Raw genomic sequence first — 18,352 nt, 5'->3', positions numbered from 1 at the left:
GCAGCGGACAAAGCTAGCAAACAGCTTGAACATTGCAGAGCACTCAACTCGTGAGCAAGATGATTCCTTTAAAGGGACAGTTCACCCCCAAATCAAAAATACATATTTTTTTCAGAGATGTCTGCCTTCTCTTAAATATAATGGAACTAGATTTCACTCTCAACACAACACAAAAATACTTTTGAAAAACTCAACAACAATCTCTCTCTTTCTAGAAATCATGATCCAGTTACTCAAGATGATCCACAGACCTTGTTGTGAGCAGTTTAATGTAGGAACTATTTTCTTTTGCTAAACTACACCCAGCAACTGTATCACCAAGTAAAAAGAAGCATGCATCCACTGCTAGCTCACCTAGCCCCACTTAGCTAGCTAATGTTAACAGCTTATCTATGGAGGACACCATTGCGCTCACACTGTCACAAGCACAAACCTTTCGTCTATGAGTAGACGTGCGCTTCCTTCTGATGCGGTTGGCGGATGTAGTTCAGAGGAAAGAAAATAGCTCTTACATGAGAATGCTGACAACAAAGTCTCTGGATTATCTTGAATAACCAAGTCTTGATTTCTGAAAAGAGACATTGTTGTTGATTTTTTCACCTTTTTTTTTTTGTGCTTTGCACATCACAATCCCAGTGCCATCCAGTCCCATTATATTGGAGATAAGGCAGATATCTCTACGGCTGATATCACCAACACTCAGCAACTCACACCAAAACAATTTAAATTGATAAATGGCACTACAGGTAAGAGGAAAAATATGTCATTTTGATTTGGTGGTGAACCGTCTCTTTAAAACTCCTTCAAAGTCAGCAGCATTTGTCTTCTGAAAGTAAGGTTCACTCATAACGTACTCACTGCATATATAGCGCAGCACATTCACAATGTAGCATTACAAGATTATGAAAGAAATTCTGTAAATGCAGAAAATACTGTAAATAATAAACACACAGCAGAAATTATAAGATCTAGGCTAAGTAAGTACACTGTCAAGTTACCGTAATGGTGGCACAATGTCCAACCAAATCCCTTCCCTTCACCTCCTCAGAAGCCTGGCTCATCCACATAGATTAACTCAGGCTGTTCTTCATCTACCTCAAAGTCAAGTGTTCACTGCATATAGTAAAGACTCACAGAAAACATACACTATCACAGTACATTAAACCTATAAATGTCATTTATGCAACACACATAAAACTGACCAGTATCACAGTTACTTGGACTTATTTTTGTGCCGATGTGAGATTTTTTAAACTGTGACGGGACATGTTGCATTATTACACAATGTTACATCATTATGGTGAAAGTGTTTTCCCTTCCCATCTGCCACATTGCTTATGCTCCTCTGCCCCTGCCTTTCGCTATACTCTCTGTCTCTCACACCTAACGCACACTGACACTGTAGACCTACACCTGCAGCAGATTGTACTACAGATGGGTGACAAATTAAAGGAAAATCATGAAGTGTCTTAGTGTGGAGTCAGCCTTAGTGCTCCTTGCTGATCATTCCTCTATTCCATTCTTCCAGACGGTATTCCCTTATTTATATACACAACATTTATTTAGTCAGGGAATCTCATCTGTCTGGCAAGAGGGACCTGAGCACAGCAAATACAAAGAAAAATAAACATAGTTAAACATAAAAAGGACATATAGCTTCAGAAAATCACGGACATCACTAAATAGATTTGAAGATAAACTTTATATTGTTTGGTCTAATGGAGATGATGGCGGAGAGCATTGTCTTACATGTGGGTCCAAAATCTTCAATAGGTGTTCAGCTGGGTTAAAATCTGGTGACTGTGAAGGCCATAGCATTTTAGTCACGCCATTTTCATATTTCAGCAAACCATTTAGTGAACCCTCTTGCACAGAAGCATCTGCATTTGACGTTTCCATCTTGTATCAGGTTTTTCCTTTGTTTTGTCCCATCTGTGGATGTTTCTGCTGAACCAACACAGCTGCTGTCTTTAACCATCTCAGTTTATGATTTGTTTTGCTTAAGAAACCATGGCAACTGTATCAAAAATGTGATTTGTTGCGTTGACTATTTGGTAAACAGCACTTACGAGTGTGATAAATGTTCTGAGAATATATCTTTTCTCACAGCAGACATTTTGGCTTGTTGCAGTAGAAGAAGATGTTCATTTATAACAGGTGTTAATTGTATTAATGATGGTTCTCTTGTGTTTAAGTATGTTTCAGTGAACTAAGACTGAGAGCCACAATTTACGTTACCAGGACCCTGAAACCGAAGCAGCTAAATGCCATTCAGCCATTGTTTTTTCTTCTTAATTACACCTTTGCTTTTCCTACAGTCACGTGTTAAAATCTCCTAATTTTTTATGTAGAGAAAGGCCTGTAAGCAATGGAGGAACAAATGTGTCACCATTTCTAACTGATGATAAAGCCAACATTTTTTAAAATTATTTTGATTTTTCTCAGTTTGTGGTGAAGAATGTGAAGACTTATATTCTGTAAAATGTTTTTTTCTTTAATAAACTTTTATAACTTATTTCAGTGCTCACGCAAATTGTTGTTATTGCTTGACAAATCCATAGACTATAAAATAAATGGGCATGGCTACCGTGATGTTACCCGTTGGTTTGTGGACTCCCATTTTGAAGTCTGGAGTTTGGCATTTCGGCATTGCCATCATGTAAGTGACCATATTTGGGTGAGAGGCTGCCTGAGGACACTATCAGCCTGTCACTCAAAGCGGCCCGCACTTAATTATACATAACTTAAAGCAGTAATAAAATGTGAATGGGTGAGTTATATAAAAATTCAATCGGAAAAATTTGAAAAAAATTAGAGAAGGTCAAGCGACTTTGCTCATTATAATACTTAGGGTTGCAATGGTAGGAGATTTTAATGGTACAATAACCATCTCAGAAATTATTGCGGTTTCACGGTATCAGTATTACAAGAAAGTTATTATCAGTCAGCATGACCCTTAAAGGCATTAAAACAAAAAGGTTATTTTTGGTTAAACATTTTATCAATGTAATTAAAGCTTGAAACATTTTTGTAATGAAAGTATGTGTAAAAAGTCTCCCTCTGAAAATAACTAAAATAAAGAAAAAGAAGATCTACTTAAGTAATCGCCAAGGGTAAATTCATTTTTTTTATTCTGTTGTCATATACACACACAAGCCTGAAATACACACACATGCACAAACAGGACCTATACTGGCATTTAATGGAGAGATGTCGAGGGGGCTGCCCATGGACAGGCGCCCTGAGCAGTTGGGGGCTTGGTACCTTGCTTAAGAGCACCTCTCTAGCTACCAGTCCACACTCCATATTAGGTCTGGATGGGGACTTGAACTAGTGACCAAATGTACACGGATAACCGTTACCAATTTTAATATCACTGTATACCTTGTAACAGGTATACTGTTGCAACCCTAATAATATTATTATCTGAACTTTGGGAACCCTATTTATTGACATTAAAGCCCTTTTTGCCACAAAGTTCTAATTTCTCCATGGTGTTGGTAAAAGATTTTCAACATTCACCAGTGTACTTATGGCCAGTAGTGGTTGAAATATTCATATATTTACCTAAAATGGTAATGATACCATGACATAAATAAAATGCGCTAATGCAAACACTTAGAGATTAAATCAAAATGTCCAGACGGAGTCAATGGCCCATTAAACGCCCTGTTAATGAATAGGTCTTGGGCAACTCTTTTTCTGTGTCGGGCTGATACTCAGTGATTAAAAAGTCGATACCCGGCCTCTGATGTCCTATTGGAACAAAGTGTGATCATCTCTGCGATCTTCGTGACGCCACTGTTCCGTACTCTTTGCGATAGGTTAACGCTCTGTATGCAAACCTGCATTGTTGCGCTGAAGCGCTGTCAGGACACGTCACGTGCCTCCAGCCTGTAAAACTCGCAGGTTTGTGAAATGCCATCTTCCTTTTCATCTCATATGCTTAACACCCGATAGCCACCCTGAGAGGATTTAAGCAGACTTGGAGAGACTGCCTGCCAGCTGCTCGGAAGAGGTGGATTTGGGCGAAGCTCGTTTTTTTCCCCTGTTATTGTGGATAATTCCGTGCTTAGTGTTTTTTTGCTTCTTTGGGCAGTGAATGGTTGGCACGGCAAGCCCAGTGATTTCTCTGAAACATATGGGAGTCTCAAGAGGACGGGGGTCTGGGATCACCAAAGACTGAAACGTAATCTACCATTTTCAGTGACTCAGCGCGCCTGTTGCACGACCAGATCTTTCAGTTTCAGGGTTACAAGATGACAGTGCATCTATCAAGTCCATCTTCGGCGAGGCTGGACTTTTAAACTATGCGTGACCACTGAGCCGGACCTTGAAGATTGAATGAGCATGTTTGGCACAGTATCTATTCGTCTGAATCCCCACCTTGTAGCAACAGGTTAGGCACCTGGCCTCCCTCAGATGCTCTTATAGCGCGCGACTTTGACTTTACTCTTCTTCTTTCTGATATTTCTACATGTCTCTCACCATGGTGGAGCACAGCGGCCTGGATATCATGTGTCTGAATAAGTACTGTCACAGTTCGTCCTCGTCGTCCAGCTCCGAGCAGGACAAGAAGATGTTCACCAAACTAAAACTCCGTCTGTCAGGGGAGTACCCGCAGAAGAATGCAGAGTTCCTCAGCGGGCAGTACGGAACCAATCTGCTGCTGATCGGGATGGCGCTGATGCTGGCTATCGCGCACCACGGCCCCTCTGTCAAGGAAGAGCACCTGCTGTCCTTTGTCAGCTGCCTCATGATCCTCCAGCTGATATGGATGATGTGGTACATCCTGGTGCGGGACAGACAGAAGAACACGCTCACCGAGAAAGATGTCCACGCCACCACATGCTGGATAAGAGGTGAGCTCGTAAGATTACGCACAGGATCACAGCAGTAAATGCGTAAAATAGCAAACTGATGTTTTCCTTTTCCATGTATTTGAAGATTACATAGGCCATGTGGATTGTGTTTGACAGCTTAAAGCAAACCTGAAAAATGAATAGTTTTGCCATACAATCAAAGTGTGCCACTAATAACCTTTTTTTTTTCTTTTTCTCGGTAGGTGGTTTGACTCTCCTTGCACTCCTTTCACTGATCATGGACGCTTTCCGAATTGGGTATTATGTTGGCTATCAGTCTTGTGTGTCGGCTGTGCTCGGGGTATATCCTGTCATCCATGCAACTCACACCATAGCACAGGTAAGTTTACAACCCCACTTTCATTTCAATAAAGTGATAATCTTTCAGCAGTGTTAGACACTGTGTCTTTTTTTCTGCGCACCACTTAACCGGGTTGGTCTTTGAATAATGTGCTCTTTGTTGTGTTGAGGCCAGTACAGAGTTGCTGCAACAATATAATCCTGTCATTGTCCATGTTATTGGAGTGTAACTGACAAGGGAAATCCTTCTGGTAAATGGACTTATATAATTCTGAAGTCATTTTGCTGTCTATAAAATGTGTTTAAAGGGTAACATGTATTTTTTTTTTAACCTGGACAGTATTTTCCCATGTCTTTGTGTCTAAGTGACTAATTGGAGCAACAGTTTTTGAAATTGATCCAGTATTGAAACAGACTGCAATGTAAAATTTGGAAATTGTGCACCATCAATATACGGCCATTAAAAGTTCTAATTTTTGCTACTGACAGCCTCAGATTGTTGTTATAAGTTTTTGACAACATCATGGAAAGGATCCCTACAGAGACAGACCTTTTTGTTAAAGAGTAATATCCCTTTTGTTTACCAAGAAACAGTCCTGCACTCACCATCACCAAACCCACCAGACTACATTTATATCAACATTAATTTTAGGGTGTTATAGAACCACAATGTTTTCACATACAACTGCATGAATTAAGGATTTATTTTAACCATTATTATTATTTGTGTCTTGGTGTTTTGTTTAGGTACATTTTCTCTGGTTTCACATTAAGGATGTCATCAAGAGCTTTGAAACATTTGAGAGGTATGTCAGATATCTCATATTATAATTTAACAAGACTTTAGTCGCTGTCACAATCATGAAACATCTCACCAGGGACTACATATGGATGATGACAGCCTGCATCATAACACCGCCACATGCTGTTAGATTGACTGCTCATTTTCAACTGTTTGTTTCTTCAGATTTGGTGTAATGCATGCAGTCTTTACCAACCTCCTCCTGTGGTGCAACGGCGTGATGTCAGAGGCCGAGCACTTCTTGAACAACCATAAGAGAAGACTCACTGCCCTGGGCTACGGAAACCTCACCATAGGTAAGGGCCAAGGGGTTGATTGCTGGCTTGTACCTAGAAGACAAGTACAATAGTCCACTTGAGAGCTCACTTCAATGGATGAAAGAAAAAGGAAGGAGAGGAGGGTTTGTGAGGGGAAGGGAGGTTAGCTCGGCAGCCCAGTGGGTCTTGTTTGTGTCGAACGTCTCTCTATTAGGTTTCAGGAGACACATAGCGTTGCTAGTGCTGAGGCCCCCTCCCATGCCCTTTCCCCACACTTCAGCCACCACCACCCTCCTTGGCAACCCCCCGCTTGACCTCAGACGGCTTTGTCCTCAGGCTGCTTACTCCCAAGGGTGCTGCAATTACAGTAACTGATACATCTAAGCCTAGGGTTGGGGGGTTCGACTGCTCCTCCTCATATCCGGCTGACTATGAGGCTGGCTGCACCCTGACTGTTGTTCCTTTTTTAATTAAAGGCTGCAGTACCGTAGTGGTGGCCTTTTGGGGGGGTTTGTGGTAGGATGAGATGAGGGGATGAGGGGGCACACGGCAGGGTTTTGTTTATATGATCTCTAGAGAGCTTCAGTATTACCATAGGGTGCTGCGGCGGGCTTGACAAGGAGTGAGTTAGTATAAAAAGTGGATTGTCATCAACATCAGCAGAACATGATTAATGCATATTGACCATCAAGAGTAGGTAGGATTTTAAAATGGAGCTTTGTAAAAGATAGTCCATACTTGTTTTAAAAAACTAACATGATTGAAACTCTGATTTTATAGGCCACTACCATCAAAAGTACTTAAAGTCACAGTACATTCATTCATTCATCTTCTAACCACTTCATCCTCTTGAGGGTCGCGGGGGGGGCTGGAGCCTATCCCAGCTGACATCGGGCGAGAGGCAGGGTACACCCTGGACAGGTCGCCAGACTATCGCAGGGCTGACACATAGAGACAAACAACCATTCACGCTCACATTCACACCTACGGACAATTTAGAGTTATCAATTAACCTAGTCCCCAATCTGCATGTCTTTGGACTGTGGGAGGAAGCCGGAGTGCCCGGAGAGAACCCACACTGACACGGAAAGAACATGCAAACTCCGCACAGAAGGGCTCCCACGCCCGGGATCGAACCGGCAACCCTCTTGCTGTGAGGCGAGAGTGCTAACCACCACACCACCGTGCCACCCAAGTCACAGTACAGTCAAAACTAAAATACTGTCTTTTACAGTTATTTCAAGTTTAAGTTTCATCACAAATCTAAATGCAACAAAAAAAATCAGTCAAGAAGTGGCTACAAAGGGCCGGCCTGCAAACCATAAATACCATTAATAATCTTAAAAGAAGCAACTTAAGGGACCAGTGTGTAGGATTAGGGGCATCTACTGGCAGAAGTGGTATATAATATTCATAACTATGTTTTCATTAGTTTACAATCACCTGAAATAACAATGGCTGTGTTTTTGTTACCTTACAATGAGCCGTTTACATTTACACTTACATATTGAGTGGGTCCGCTACCATGGAGTCCGCCATGTTTCTACAGTAGCCTAAAACAAACAAACTAAACACTGACTCAAGATAGGGCCATTTGTGTTACCATACTGCCCATTTTAGTTCTCCAACATGCTTGGCACACAGGAGAAGGTTCAGTTTTGCAGCCTCACCACTAGATGTCACTAAATCCTTCATACTAGACCTTTTAAAGGACCTTATTTTGCTTTGAATTTAGCGTGAGCTTAGAGATACATACAGTGCTCTGTGGCTTCATTGTTGTAGTGATCCAAGTTATTAGGGTGGTATTTGTATAGAGCACCACAGCATTGCCACCACAGCAGTGACCCACAGTGGGTCTGAGGGGATAGAAGGCTATTGGTGCGATATGCAAGATTGTGTTTATTTTTTGTCAGACCATCATTTTATCCAGGGTTGAACAAATAATCATAATTTTATCAGAATCGCAATATGACCTTCTGCCATTTTCAAATTGCAGCAGGCACAATATATTTAAAATGGAAAATGTGTGTCAAAATACCATTTTAAATTGAATATTGTCATGCTGCCGAAATGTCTTACAGACCAAAAAAAACAGATGTTTGGCACGATCCCTGCAAAAACCACACCATAATCATTTTAATATGTTTTTCACTGAAATGAGAATAATGTAAAATGATCATCACCTCTAATATTGTAAATCATCTCCCAATTACAATATCAGAGAAAATAGTCACAGTTAGATACCACTCCAAAATGTTCAGACCTAATATAATTTTTTTCTCTTTTTCTCTTGTGAATTGCTGATAATTTAAACTTGCCTCTGAAAATTATGCAGACACTACTAGGGAAAACAGTCACTTTGTGGTTGAACTGGCCACAACTTGTAAAATATACAGTATTCACTGACAAGTATACAGTGCTTTGTTAAAAGCCAGAAAGGCAGGGAAACTATACACTACACAGTGTATAGATGTGTAAGCTTCTGATGCTCTCTCTAAGGCAGATCCCAGAGCAGACAGAACATAACTGTGAAAAAAAGATTGTACTGAACCAGAAGGATGTCAACAAACCTTTGACATCCTAATGTATGCAGAGGACTCTGTTAATGTTAGCAGGCTCCAGACCAATAAGACCAGCCGCATTGACAACAGGTGGTGGGCGGAGTCCTATCTTCAGTTAATCCTATCTAAAACCAAAGATATGATAATTGATTTATGAATAGATTCCGACACACAGGAAGTCACATTCACTAAGAGTCAGACAATGGAGTGTGTGCAGTCTTACAGTTGTCTGGGGACAACTGACTCCAAACTGAACTTTGAAGCAAATTGTGAGGGCATGTGCAAAAAGGGGCCTCAACGTTTGTTTTGTGCAAGGAAACTGTTCTGTTTCCTCATTGATAATTTAAGCAATCTTATCATTTTCTTTGGTGTCATGGTTTGGAAGCCTCTCTTTAAAGAACAGAAACTCTCTGAGTCAAATTGTTAGTCGGCTGATTGGTGAGTCACAGCTTGACCCAGTCTCCCTGTGCACCAGACAGCTACAGTGAATAACAGGCTTGATTTTAAATGATGACTCAGACCCTTTGCACAGTGAATGTCACAGCCTCTTCCTTCTCAATGGAGGTTTACGGTCCCTGGATGTTGAGCAAAGTACAATAAAAACAGTTTTGTGTTAGCAGCCATCACTCAGTGAACAAGCTGTCACAACACTGAACAGATGCTACAGTATAGTAGCAACTTTTTTTCAACAAAATGTTTATTCACATTTGAATTATGCAAAGCTTCTTTGGCAGGAGATAGAAAAGAAAGAATTATTCATAGTTTGTTAAACAAACAAAAATTTGACATAATGGCAACACAAAGAGGAGTCTCCGAAAACAAGTGGTAGTGGTTTGAGCCAAGATTTAGTTATTTTTTATCCCCAATGAAAAAGATGGCAAAAAGAGAACTAAAGCATCATTGTTAGTCTACTAAATATTAATTATTAATTTATTCTGTTTTGTACTTATGCTTATTCTAATATTGATGTTTTTGGTTTTCTGGCACTATTATGTGATGGATGTGGTTTTGTTAATGTTGTTTTAAAAGATCAGACAAACTGTGTTAATTAAAGGCAGCACAAAAATATCTGTATTTCTCATGAATTTGCATCTGTTTTTATTTGTTTTGCAGTGCACTCAGAGCCTCACTGTAACTGCACCACCAGCACTTGCTCCATGTTCTCCAGCAGCCTCTTCTATCTCTACCCCTTTAATGTCGAGTACCACATCTTTGTCTCTGCCATGCTCTTCGTCATGTGGAAGAACATCGGACGGACCATTGACCTTTCCTCAAACCGGAAGAGGCTAGCTACCAAAACTGAGGGCCTGACTGTGGGCCCCATTTTGGGTCTACTTGCACTGGCCAGCACTATTGGGATCCTGGTGGTCTACGTTACCCATGTTGAGGAATCCCTCCGAATGCGTCAGTCAGCCATTTCCATGTTCTACATTTATGGCATTGTCATGCTAGTGTTCATGTGCTCTGCTGGTGGTTCAGGTCTGCTCATATACCGGGCGGACCACGTGCCACTGGACACCTCCAAGAACCCGTCGAGACAGCTGGACACAGAACTGCTGTTTGGGTCCTCTATTGGCTCCTGGCTCATGTCCTGGTGCAGCGTAGTGGCTGCATTAGGTGCCACAAGCAATCCTCCTTACCGCTGGACCAACCTCATCTTCTCTCTGCTACTTGTGCTGGAGAAGTACATCCAAAACCTCTTCATTGTAGAGTCCCTGTATCGCCAGCAAGAGGACGGAGAGAGGGAGGACCCCGAGTTACCAGCTGCCCCAGAAATCTTCTCAGTGACATCCTCTTTGGCCCCACCGTTCAATGGCATCATCAACCGAGCCTACGAGACTCCAGACAGAAACTGTGCCACCATGGAGAACGAGCAGGAGGAGAGCGGGCGGGTGTACAGATGTCCGAGGAAACCTTCTGAGGTGCCGCTGCCTGTGGGAAACAATGTAAAGGAGCCCCCGAATAGAAAAAGGCAAATCCTGAAGAACATCGCTGTCTTCCAGATAATGTGCAACATTTCGGTAAGCATTTGGCAACCTGATAATTGAACATAGAGTTGTTCATTGTTTGTTCCATTGTCATAGCTCATTGTTTTTGTTTTCACTTTCACCACTCTAACATGGCTGGCAGCTGTTTTTAGAAAAGAAGTCCTAAAAAAAGAATTGTATGTTAACTGCCCAGCAGGAAGACAAAGACTGAGCAGTTTAATGTAGGAACTATTTTCTTTCTACCAAACTACACCTTCAAAGCATATCACTGCCCAGAAGGAAGCATGCATCTGCTCATGGACAAGAGGCTCGTGCTTGTGACAGCGCAAGATGTAAACAGTAATGCTCAGCTGAGCTGTAATGTTGGCTAGTTCAATGGTGCCAGGAGAGGTAACAGTAGACGCACACGTTCTTCTGCACGGTAATGCAGTTGCCAGGTATAGTTCGGTAGAGAGAAAAATAGTTCATACATGAAACTGCTCACAACAAGGTCTGCGGATTATCTTGAGTAACTGGGTCATGATTTCTGGAAAGAGACATTGCTGCTGACATTTTCAAAGGTTTTTTTGGCGCTTTGGAGCACTGCAAGCTGAGTGCCATCTAATTCCATTATATTTGAGACAAGGCAGACATCTTTACGGCCAATATTTCTGATACACTCTGCAACTCATGCCACAACAATCTAGATTTATAATTACAGATAAGAGGAAAAAATAATGTAAAAAAATATGTATTTTTGGAGGGTGAACTGTCCCTTTAAAACTGGTGGAAGCCAAAGCAGAGTTAAGAAAGAGTGAAAGTTCCTAGAAATACTGCTTCTGCTAGATGTGTTAACAGGCAACTTTTTGTTAAGACATTCAGTAGGTGATAATATGTCAGTGTTGTGAGGTAAGGTTGTTGCGCAGCCCCCTAGTGGCCAAAAAGGTAAATGACTGCAGGTTTAACTAAATTAATATAATTTGTTCTTTCAGCTGTGGATCCTTCCTGCCTTTGGCTGCCGGCCACAGTACGACAACGGGTTGGAACAGGAGACATTTGGCTTTAGCATATGGACCACAGTTCTCAATTTCGCCATTCCTTTGAACCTTTTCTACCGCATGCACTCAGTCGCCTCCCTCTTCGAGGTGTTCCGCCGGGTCTGACAGAGGAGCAGATGACTGACGACGCCAGATAACATGCACAGGAACACTTGTCACCACTGGCTCCCGAGAGTGTCTCACAGTGCAGGTCAGCCATTCAGGAGGCAGTCTGGGTCACACTCCAGCAGACTTGAAACAAGCTGTGGAGACAAACAAATCGTAGATCCCTCACTGTGGGGATTACAGAGGAAGATGAACCAACGTTCCTTGAAGAATTACCTTGTATAATACAAGGCTGATTAAAAATGTTTATGAAAAGGACTTTTGGTTTCACGCATTTAAAAAGGACCCTTTGTACTTTCTGTTCTTTAGTCAGATTTCAGTAGGTTTACTTTACTGGTTTATCATTTAAAATGTATATGCTGGATCTGACACTCACATTTTATTAGTCGCTGAAAGTAAATGATAGATTTCTCACAAAATATTACAGTAAGCCACTGAAACAGCTGTTTGTCTCAAACATCTAATAAGGTATTAGTACTGTATTCAACAGAGCCACAAGTGCATTGCTGTACCACTTGACCCGTATTTTATCTGCATGTGAAATGTTCATACTGGATATGGATATGGTTCTCACACACGTCTGTTAGTAGTTCAAGTTAAATGAACAGTATGCAACACTTGAATTTAATGATAGTGACAATCTTAGCACTATATTTTTGAATAATCGTTATGAGTTGGACTATAGTTCTCTGCCTCTCTCAGTCATTTATTAAGGTTCATCAATGTCTGTTTGTATAATGATTCTCTGTTCTCTCAAGTTGAATGGTATGTTTAAAATTATGTTACTAGGTAGCACTGTTTTGATTATACCGGAGTCCTGTGATCTGTATCCACACTATATTGAGAAGTGCTAGGTGAGATTTGAAAATTTGTTTTTCTTCTTTACCCTGATAAGAATGAATTCATGCAATGAAAAGGTTTAACACAGTTCACATTAGGTGTATCTAAAATTTAAGAGTGGTGAATCTTCTATCACAGTATCTCCAGGATTATTACCCCCATAGATGGATTACTGAACAGGCCTACTAGGCACAGGCCCCAGGGCCTGACATGTCAGGGTCCCGCTACTCTTCACCTACAAAATGTCACTCAAATAACATATACCAGCCAGGAAGAGATTCAAAATGACCACAAAGAGATGCAAAGTAAATACAAAAGGGGGAACCCAACCACAAGGGACACATAATGACCAAAAAAAGAAACAAAATCATTACAAAAAGATGACAAAAGTAACACAGGATGACCTCAAAGAGACACAAAATGACTATCAACAAAATTATTACAAAGAGACAAAACAACTAAAAAGAGGTAAAGCCACCACAAAGTTTGTGTCCTGCCCCCATGTAGGAGAGGTGGTGGGGCCCACTGTCCTATAATCCACCCATAGATACACCAATATAAAAGAGACGTTGCCGTGATGACAGCTGCGACACCAGACTAGAGATTGCATATTTATACCTGAAAAAATCAGCAATAAAAAAACAGCCCAGTCTGTGACATTACTTGTTTCTTTATCATGTAAACAGACTGTATACTTGTACTGTACAATATAATATGAAATCAATGTGTCATTTCAGTCAGACGTCCAGCAAGTTCTCAACCTGGTGCTATCCGCTGCATGTCTTCTCACTATGTGCCAACTTGTGGTAAAAGCCTTGTTTGTATTTAGGTGCAAACTGCAATATTATATAATCTTTGTTTAAAAAAAAAAAAACAAAAAAAAAACGTGCTGATCAAAATCATCATTCAGACACTGTGATACGATTTTGTGAAATTCTAATGACATGGTGCTCATATGAAATTATGTGTACAATAATGATGAATGTATACCTTCTGAAATAAAGAATAGTTTTCTTTTTTCATATACAGCACATTTCTGATCTGTTCTTCTTCACACTGAGGATCTCTGCTCAATGTTTTTAAGTTTTCACTGTATTTCTGAATAAGCAGCAGCTGTAGTGCACATTTGCACCACAGGGTGGCGCCACGTATTTATATTTTCCAGGCGTTTGATGGGACAGAAGCTCCTGCATTATAGCAGCGCAGATTATTGCGCCATCACTTCTTCATTAAGCGGCCTGCTTCCCATGAAACTCTTAATCAAATATATGAAGGCACAGATAAATTTAGTTGAAAAAACACAAGTATACAGGATAATAACTAACAGAAACACCCACGGACATACTTCTGACTTAAAATGCATTCCTAATGTTCCTGCAACTTTCAAGAATATAAATATTGACACACAATAATTCATATTAGTCTGTAATTTTTCTTAAATACAGCAATAATATCCCACATAAACGGTATTAGACAGACATTATTCTCTGAGGCCATGGTCAGACAACATGTCCATGTGCATCTCACTTCTTCACCATAACACTTCATAGCTGTGGTAACATCTTGTTTGTATGTGAAGAATTAAACGTTGCGCCGGGCACAAGTTGCCTCCTGACATCCCGAGATTATAGGTTACTCCAGAGAATTTGGCATTGGGCGTCGGGGGGATTATTTTTGACGTAGTGTCACAACGATTTGACAGGCACGCAGACACGTCTAAAAATACCCGTGACGTTTCAAAGCCGGAAACGGCGCTGCTGCTGCTGCTGCTGCTGCAGACACACGGACGGAACGGAGCGCGCTCGGAGCTCGTGGCTCCACATGTCTGCTCAGAGTGTGAATGTGACTCACCTGGTCGGGGTAACGCTGAAAAGTGGGGGTGGTATCACCTCCATCCAGACGGAGGTCATCAGAGGGCAAACGACCACCAGTATTTAGTAATAGTCACATAAAGATTGATTTGTCCATATTTAAAAAGACCTTTTTTATTGAGGTCAAATAAAAATGTTATTAAGACTAAAGTGAGAGCTCTTCATATCAGACTGAACATGTGTTAAAATTGGCTGTGGTGGCTTTACTTTGCACTGGAGTCCTACTTTGAGCTACAGCGGAGACTAAAGCAGATTATGGTGCCGGTAAAAAACAAAAGGCAAGGCAGCGTTAAGATCATGTAGGAGCTTAGATAGATAGATAGATAGATAGATAGATAGATAGGCGTGTGGGATCACTGCTTGCTGAGGAGACTTTGAATGAGTTTGCTTTTTCAGCACCATGGACAGCTCCGTCAGCGTTAGCTGGCTGTGTCTGCAGTCTTTACAGCACATAAAATATATTTAAATGCACCCAGAAGCTTTTTATTAATAGTTTTATTTATGTACTTCGCATACAGTTTGATCCTGCACAGAAACACTGCCTGTTGTTACTCCTGTCACTGCAGTATTGTGTGATGCCACACACAGACAATGCGCATGGAGAAGACAAACAATCCACACTTGGAGCACAACTCTCCACTTATGTAGGGTTTGTAATAACGCACTTCAGAGTCCTTCAAAATGTTTAGGGCTTCTTCACACCCCTGTTTTAACGCATGCTGGGCGTAACACCACGCGCAAAGGAGGCGTGATGCTCTCTGCGCCCAGCCCAGGTTGGGTTAGTGCGCGTCAGGCTGTAAGGACTCCCTCCTCGCCCACACCGCGCGCAGGATACCTTGGACTGAGTGATTCACAGAAGTAGCCAGGTCAGACGACCGGCAAGGCTGCAACATGCGCTCGCCACTGCGTGCTGCGTTTCAGACCCTCAGCGCACCTGGCACGTCGCACGGCTCAGTTTTAGCGCGCTCACTTCTCTCTTTCCCTCTGTTTTGCACTCCACATCATGCTGGCAGCCGAGCAGGTCAGTGGGGACAATACGGTGAATGGCTGATAACTGCGCCCGTCCCCGCGCACGGAGCAATGGACTGCAGTTTTACTTAAAGAGCCACATGGAGAACCCAGCCAAGTATCTCTCGTCGGTGCAGGGGATTGACTCTGTGCCGGCTCCCCTCGGAGAGATTATGTGGAACAGCACCGAAACGGAGTCGACTAAGGACCGGAGGAAGGACATGGTGGTACGCACTGTGACAGGCTGTCTGCTGTCCCTACTCATCCTATGGACCCTGCTTGGGAACATCCTGGTATGCTCCGCGGTGCTGCGCTTTCGCCACCTGCGGACCAAAGTCACCAACATTTTCATCGTCTCCCTGGCTCTGTCGGATTTATTTGTGGCCGTTCTGGTGATGCCCTGGAAAGCTGTGGCAGAGGTGGCGGGGTACTGGCCGTTTGGCACTTTCTGTAACGTCTGGGTGGCGTTTGACATTATGTGCTCCACCGCCTCCATCCTCAACCTCTGCATCATCAGCGTGGATAGATACTGGGCCATCTCGAGTCCCTTCCGCTACGAGAGGAAGATGACCCAACGTGTTGCCTTTGTTATGATTAGCATCACTTGGACGTTGTCTGTGCTGATTTCATTCATACCGGTCCAGCTCAACTGGCACAAAGCCAGCGGTGACGACATGGCTGGGACGCACAACTATTCCACAAGTCGACAGATAGAGGAAAACTGCGACTCCAGTCTGAGCAGAGAGTATGCCATTTCCTCCTCTTTGATAAGTTTCTATATCCCCGTGGCGATTATGATTGTGACTTACACCAGAATATACCGGATTGCACAAATACAAATTAGAAGAATAGCCTCCCTGGAGAGAGCGGCAGAGCACGCGCAAAGTTGCAGGACAAACAGAATAGAGTGCCAACACCACAACACCTTGAAAACGTCGATTAAACGGGAAACCAAAGTGTTCAAAACTCTTTCGGTGATCATGGGTGTCTTCGTGTGTTGCTGGTTACCTTTCTTCGTCCTCAACTGTATGGTTCCGTTCTGCGACAGACCGGCAACAGACCGGGACGCGGGTCTGCCGTGCGTCAGCGAGACGACTTTTGACGTCTTCGTGTGGTTCGGCTGGACCAACTCCTCCCTGAACCCCATCATTTACGCCTTCAATGCCGAGTTCAGGAAGGCCTTCGCCAGCCTGTTGGGCTGTCGCAACTTCTGCTCCAGCACCCCGGTGGAGACTGTCAACATCAGCAACGAGCTGGTCTCATATAATCAAGACACCCTCATTCACAAAGAAATCGCCAACGCGTATGTCAACATGATCCCCAACGTGGTTGAATGTATTGAGCATGAAGAGACTTTTGACAGGATTTCACAGTTTTCTCACAATAATGACAACGCCACCGACTCGGTTTGTGACTTAGAGGACTGCCAGGCAGATATCAGTCTTGACAGGATGTCACCGTTCACACCTAATGGATTACACTGACTCCTCTGTGTGCCCCCCCCCTCCCCCCTCGTGCGTATTTGGATGTATTGATAATAATGTCATCGTTCATTCAGCTCCGTTGTCCCAGAAGCTCCTCTCCACGGGGAGTCCACAGGTCAGGATCTACTACTGATCAGCGCCGGAGACTTGCTCATGGACACTTCAGCAGGGCGCATGTCTCTGTAGCAACCAGGCCACCCTGCCGTCGCTTTGCGTCATATACGAGATGTGATGTTGTCGTCCTGTTTTTTAAAAAAAAGTGATGTATAGGTGTTTATTTACATGACAAGTGAAGTCTGTGTTCATTTGGTTCAGTGTAGTTGAAGATGTTGTTTACTTGAAGGCTTTATTCGGAGCGTCTGTGTCTCATGTCCATCCACTTGGAGAGAGAGAAAAAATGTTTGTAAAAACTCCCTTGAAGATGATGGAAAAACCTTATGCTGCTTAAAAAAAACCTCGTGTATCCAGTGCCCGCCTTTCCACTGAATATGAAAACTGAGGGAAGCCTTACAGACGGTGCATCCAAGATAGTTCTACTCAAATGCAGTCATTTCAGCGCCTTATCTTATTTAAGGAAGTGTTTTGAGACATGACAGGAATGTGTTTGTATGAAGTTACATGATGCCAAAATGCAGTATTAAAGTGTTTACCCGCTGCACCCACCCCAGTGACTCCCTCAGCACACCTTTCTCTGCACCATATGGACTATTATGCAGTTTGACGGAGGCTCAGATGGCCGGAGGCTTTGATGGAGCAAAAACATGATGTAAAAGGCACAAAACCAATAATCGTGTAGAAGCCTGTTTACACTAGAATCACTAATCCAAATTGAATAATTTTGACTAGAACCAGCAGTCGTTTCAACTGTGACTTTTTTCTGTGACCTTTCACTTCTCATTGAGGCCAAAACTACTGAATGGTTCATCTTTATCAGCCACAGTCAGCTCCTACTGACCTAACAAAAGAAAAGAAAAGAAGAAATCAAGGCTGTCCTGAATGACCAAAGATTTCAAGGAGTAGATCAATAACTCCGACACAATAAGGCCACAGTGTTTTGTCAGCTAGAGGAATTGTTGCACAAAAACACAAGAGGCCACTGGGCCAACACACCTGGATGTCATACATCACCTCTCCAACACCTCTCTCTATCTTTGTACTGTATAGACGACCTGATCTGAATGTATTCTACTGTCCTTTAAACAGTGACGTGTGTCATCATTTGTCTAATAAAATGCTG

General features: G+C 42.4%; 2 protein-coding genes across 2 annotated transcripts; both read left to right on the top strand.

Moving 5' to 3' along the window:
* Positions 1-2,663: 2,663 nt before the first annotated feature.
* otop1 (otopetrin 1) lies at positions 2,664-13,649 on the top strand. The gene is made up of 6 exons (XM_049574584.1): positions 2,664-4,862; positions 5,066-5,202; positions 5,910-5,968; positions 6,130-6,260; positions 9,896-10,803; positions 11,742-13,649. Exons 1-6 carry the CDS (start codon positions 4,478-4,480, stop codon positions 11,910-11,912), a joined length of 1,791 nt encoding a protein of 596 aa, XP_049430541.1. The 5' UTR covers positions 2,664-4,477; the 3' UTR covers positions 11,913-13,649.
* A 1,815-nt stretch (positions 13,650-15,464) lies between these two features.
* On the top strand, positions 15,465-17,137 carry drd5a (dopamine receptor D5a). Its single transcript, XM_049574639.1, has one exon. It carries the CDS (start codon positions 15,667-15,669, stop codon positions 17,113-17,115), a length of 1,449 nt encoding a protein of 482 aa, XP_049430596.1. The 5' UTR covers positions 15,465-15,666; the 3' UTR covers positions 17,116-17,137.
* Positions 17,138-18,352: the final 1,215 nt, after the last annotated feature.

Source organism: Epinephelus fuscoguttatus, linkage group LG1, assembly GCF_011397635.1.
Source record: "Epinephelus fuscoguttatus linkage group LG1, E.fuscoguttatus.final_Chr_v1".
Classification (NCBI taxonomy): domain Eukaryota; kingdom Metazoa; phylum Chordata; class Actinopteri; order Perciformes; family Serranidae; genus Epinephelus; species Epinephelus fuscoguttatus.
The sequence above is the reverse complement of the archived record's forward strand: the minus strand, read 5'-3'. Positions and strand labels throughout refer to the sequence as shown.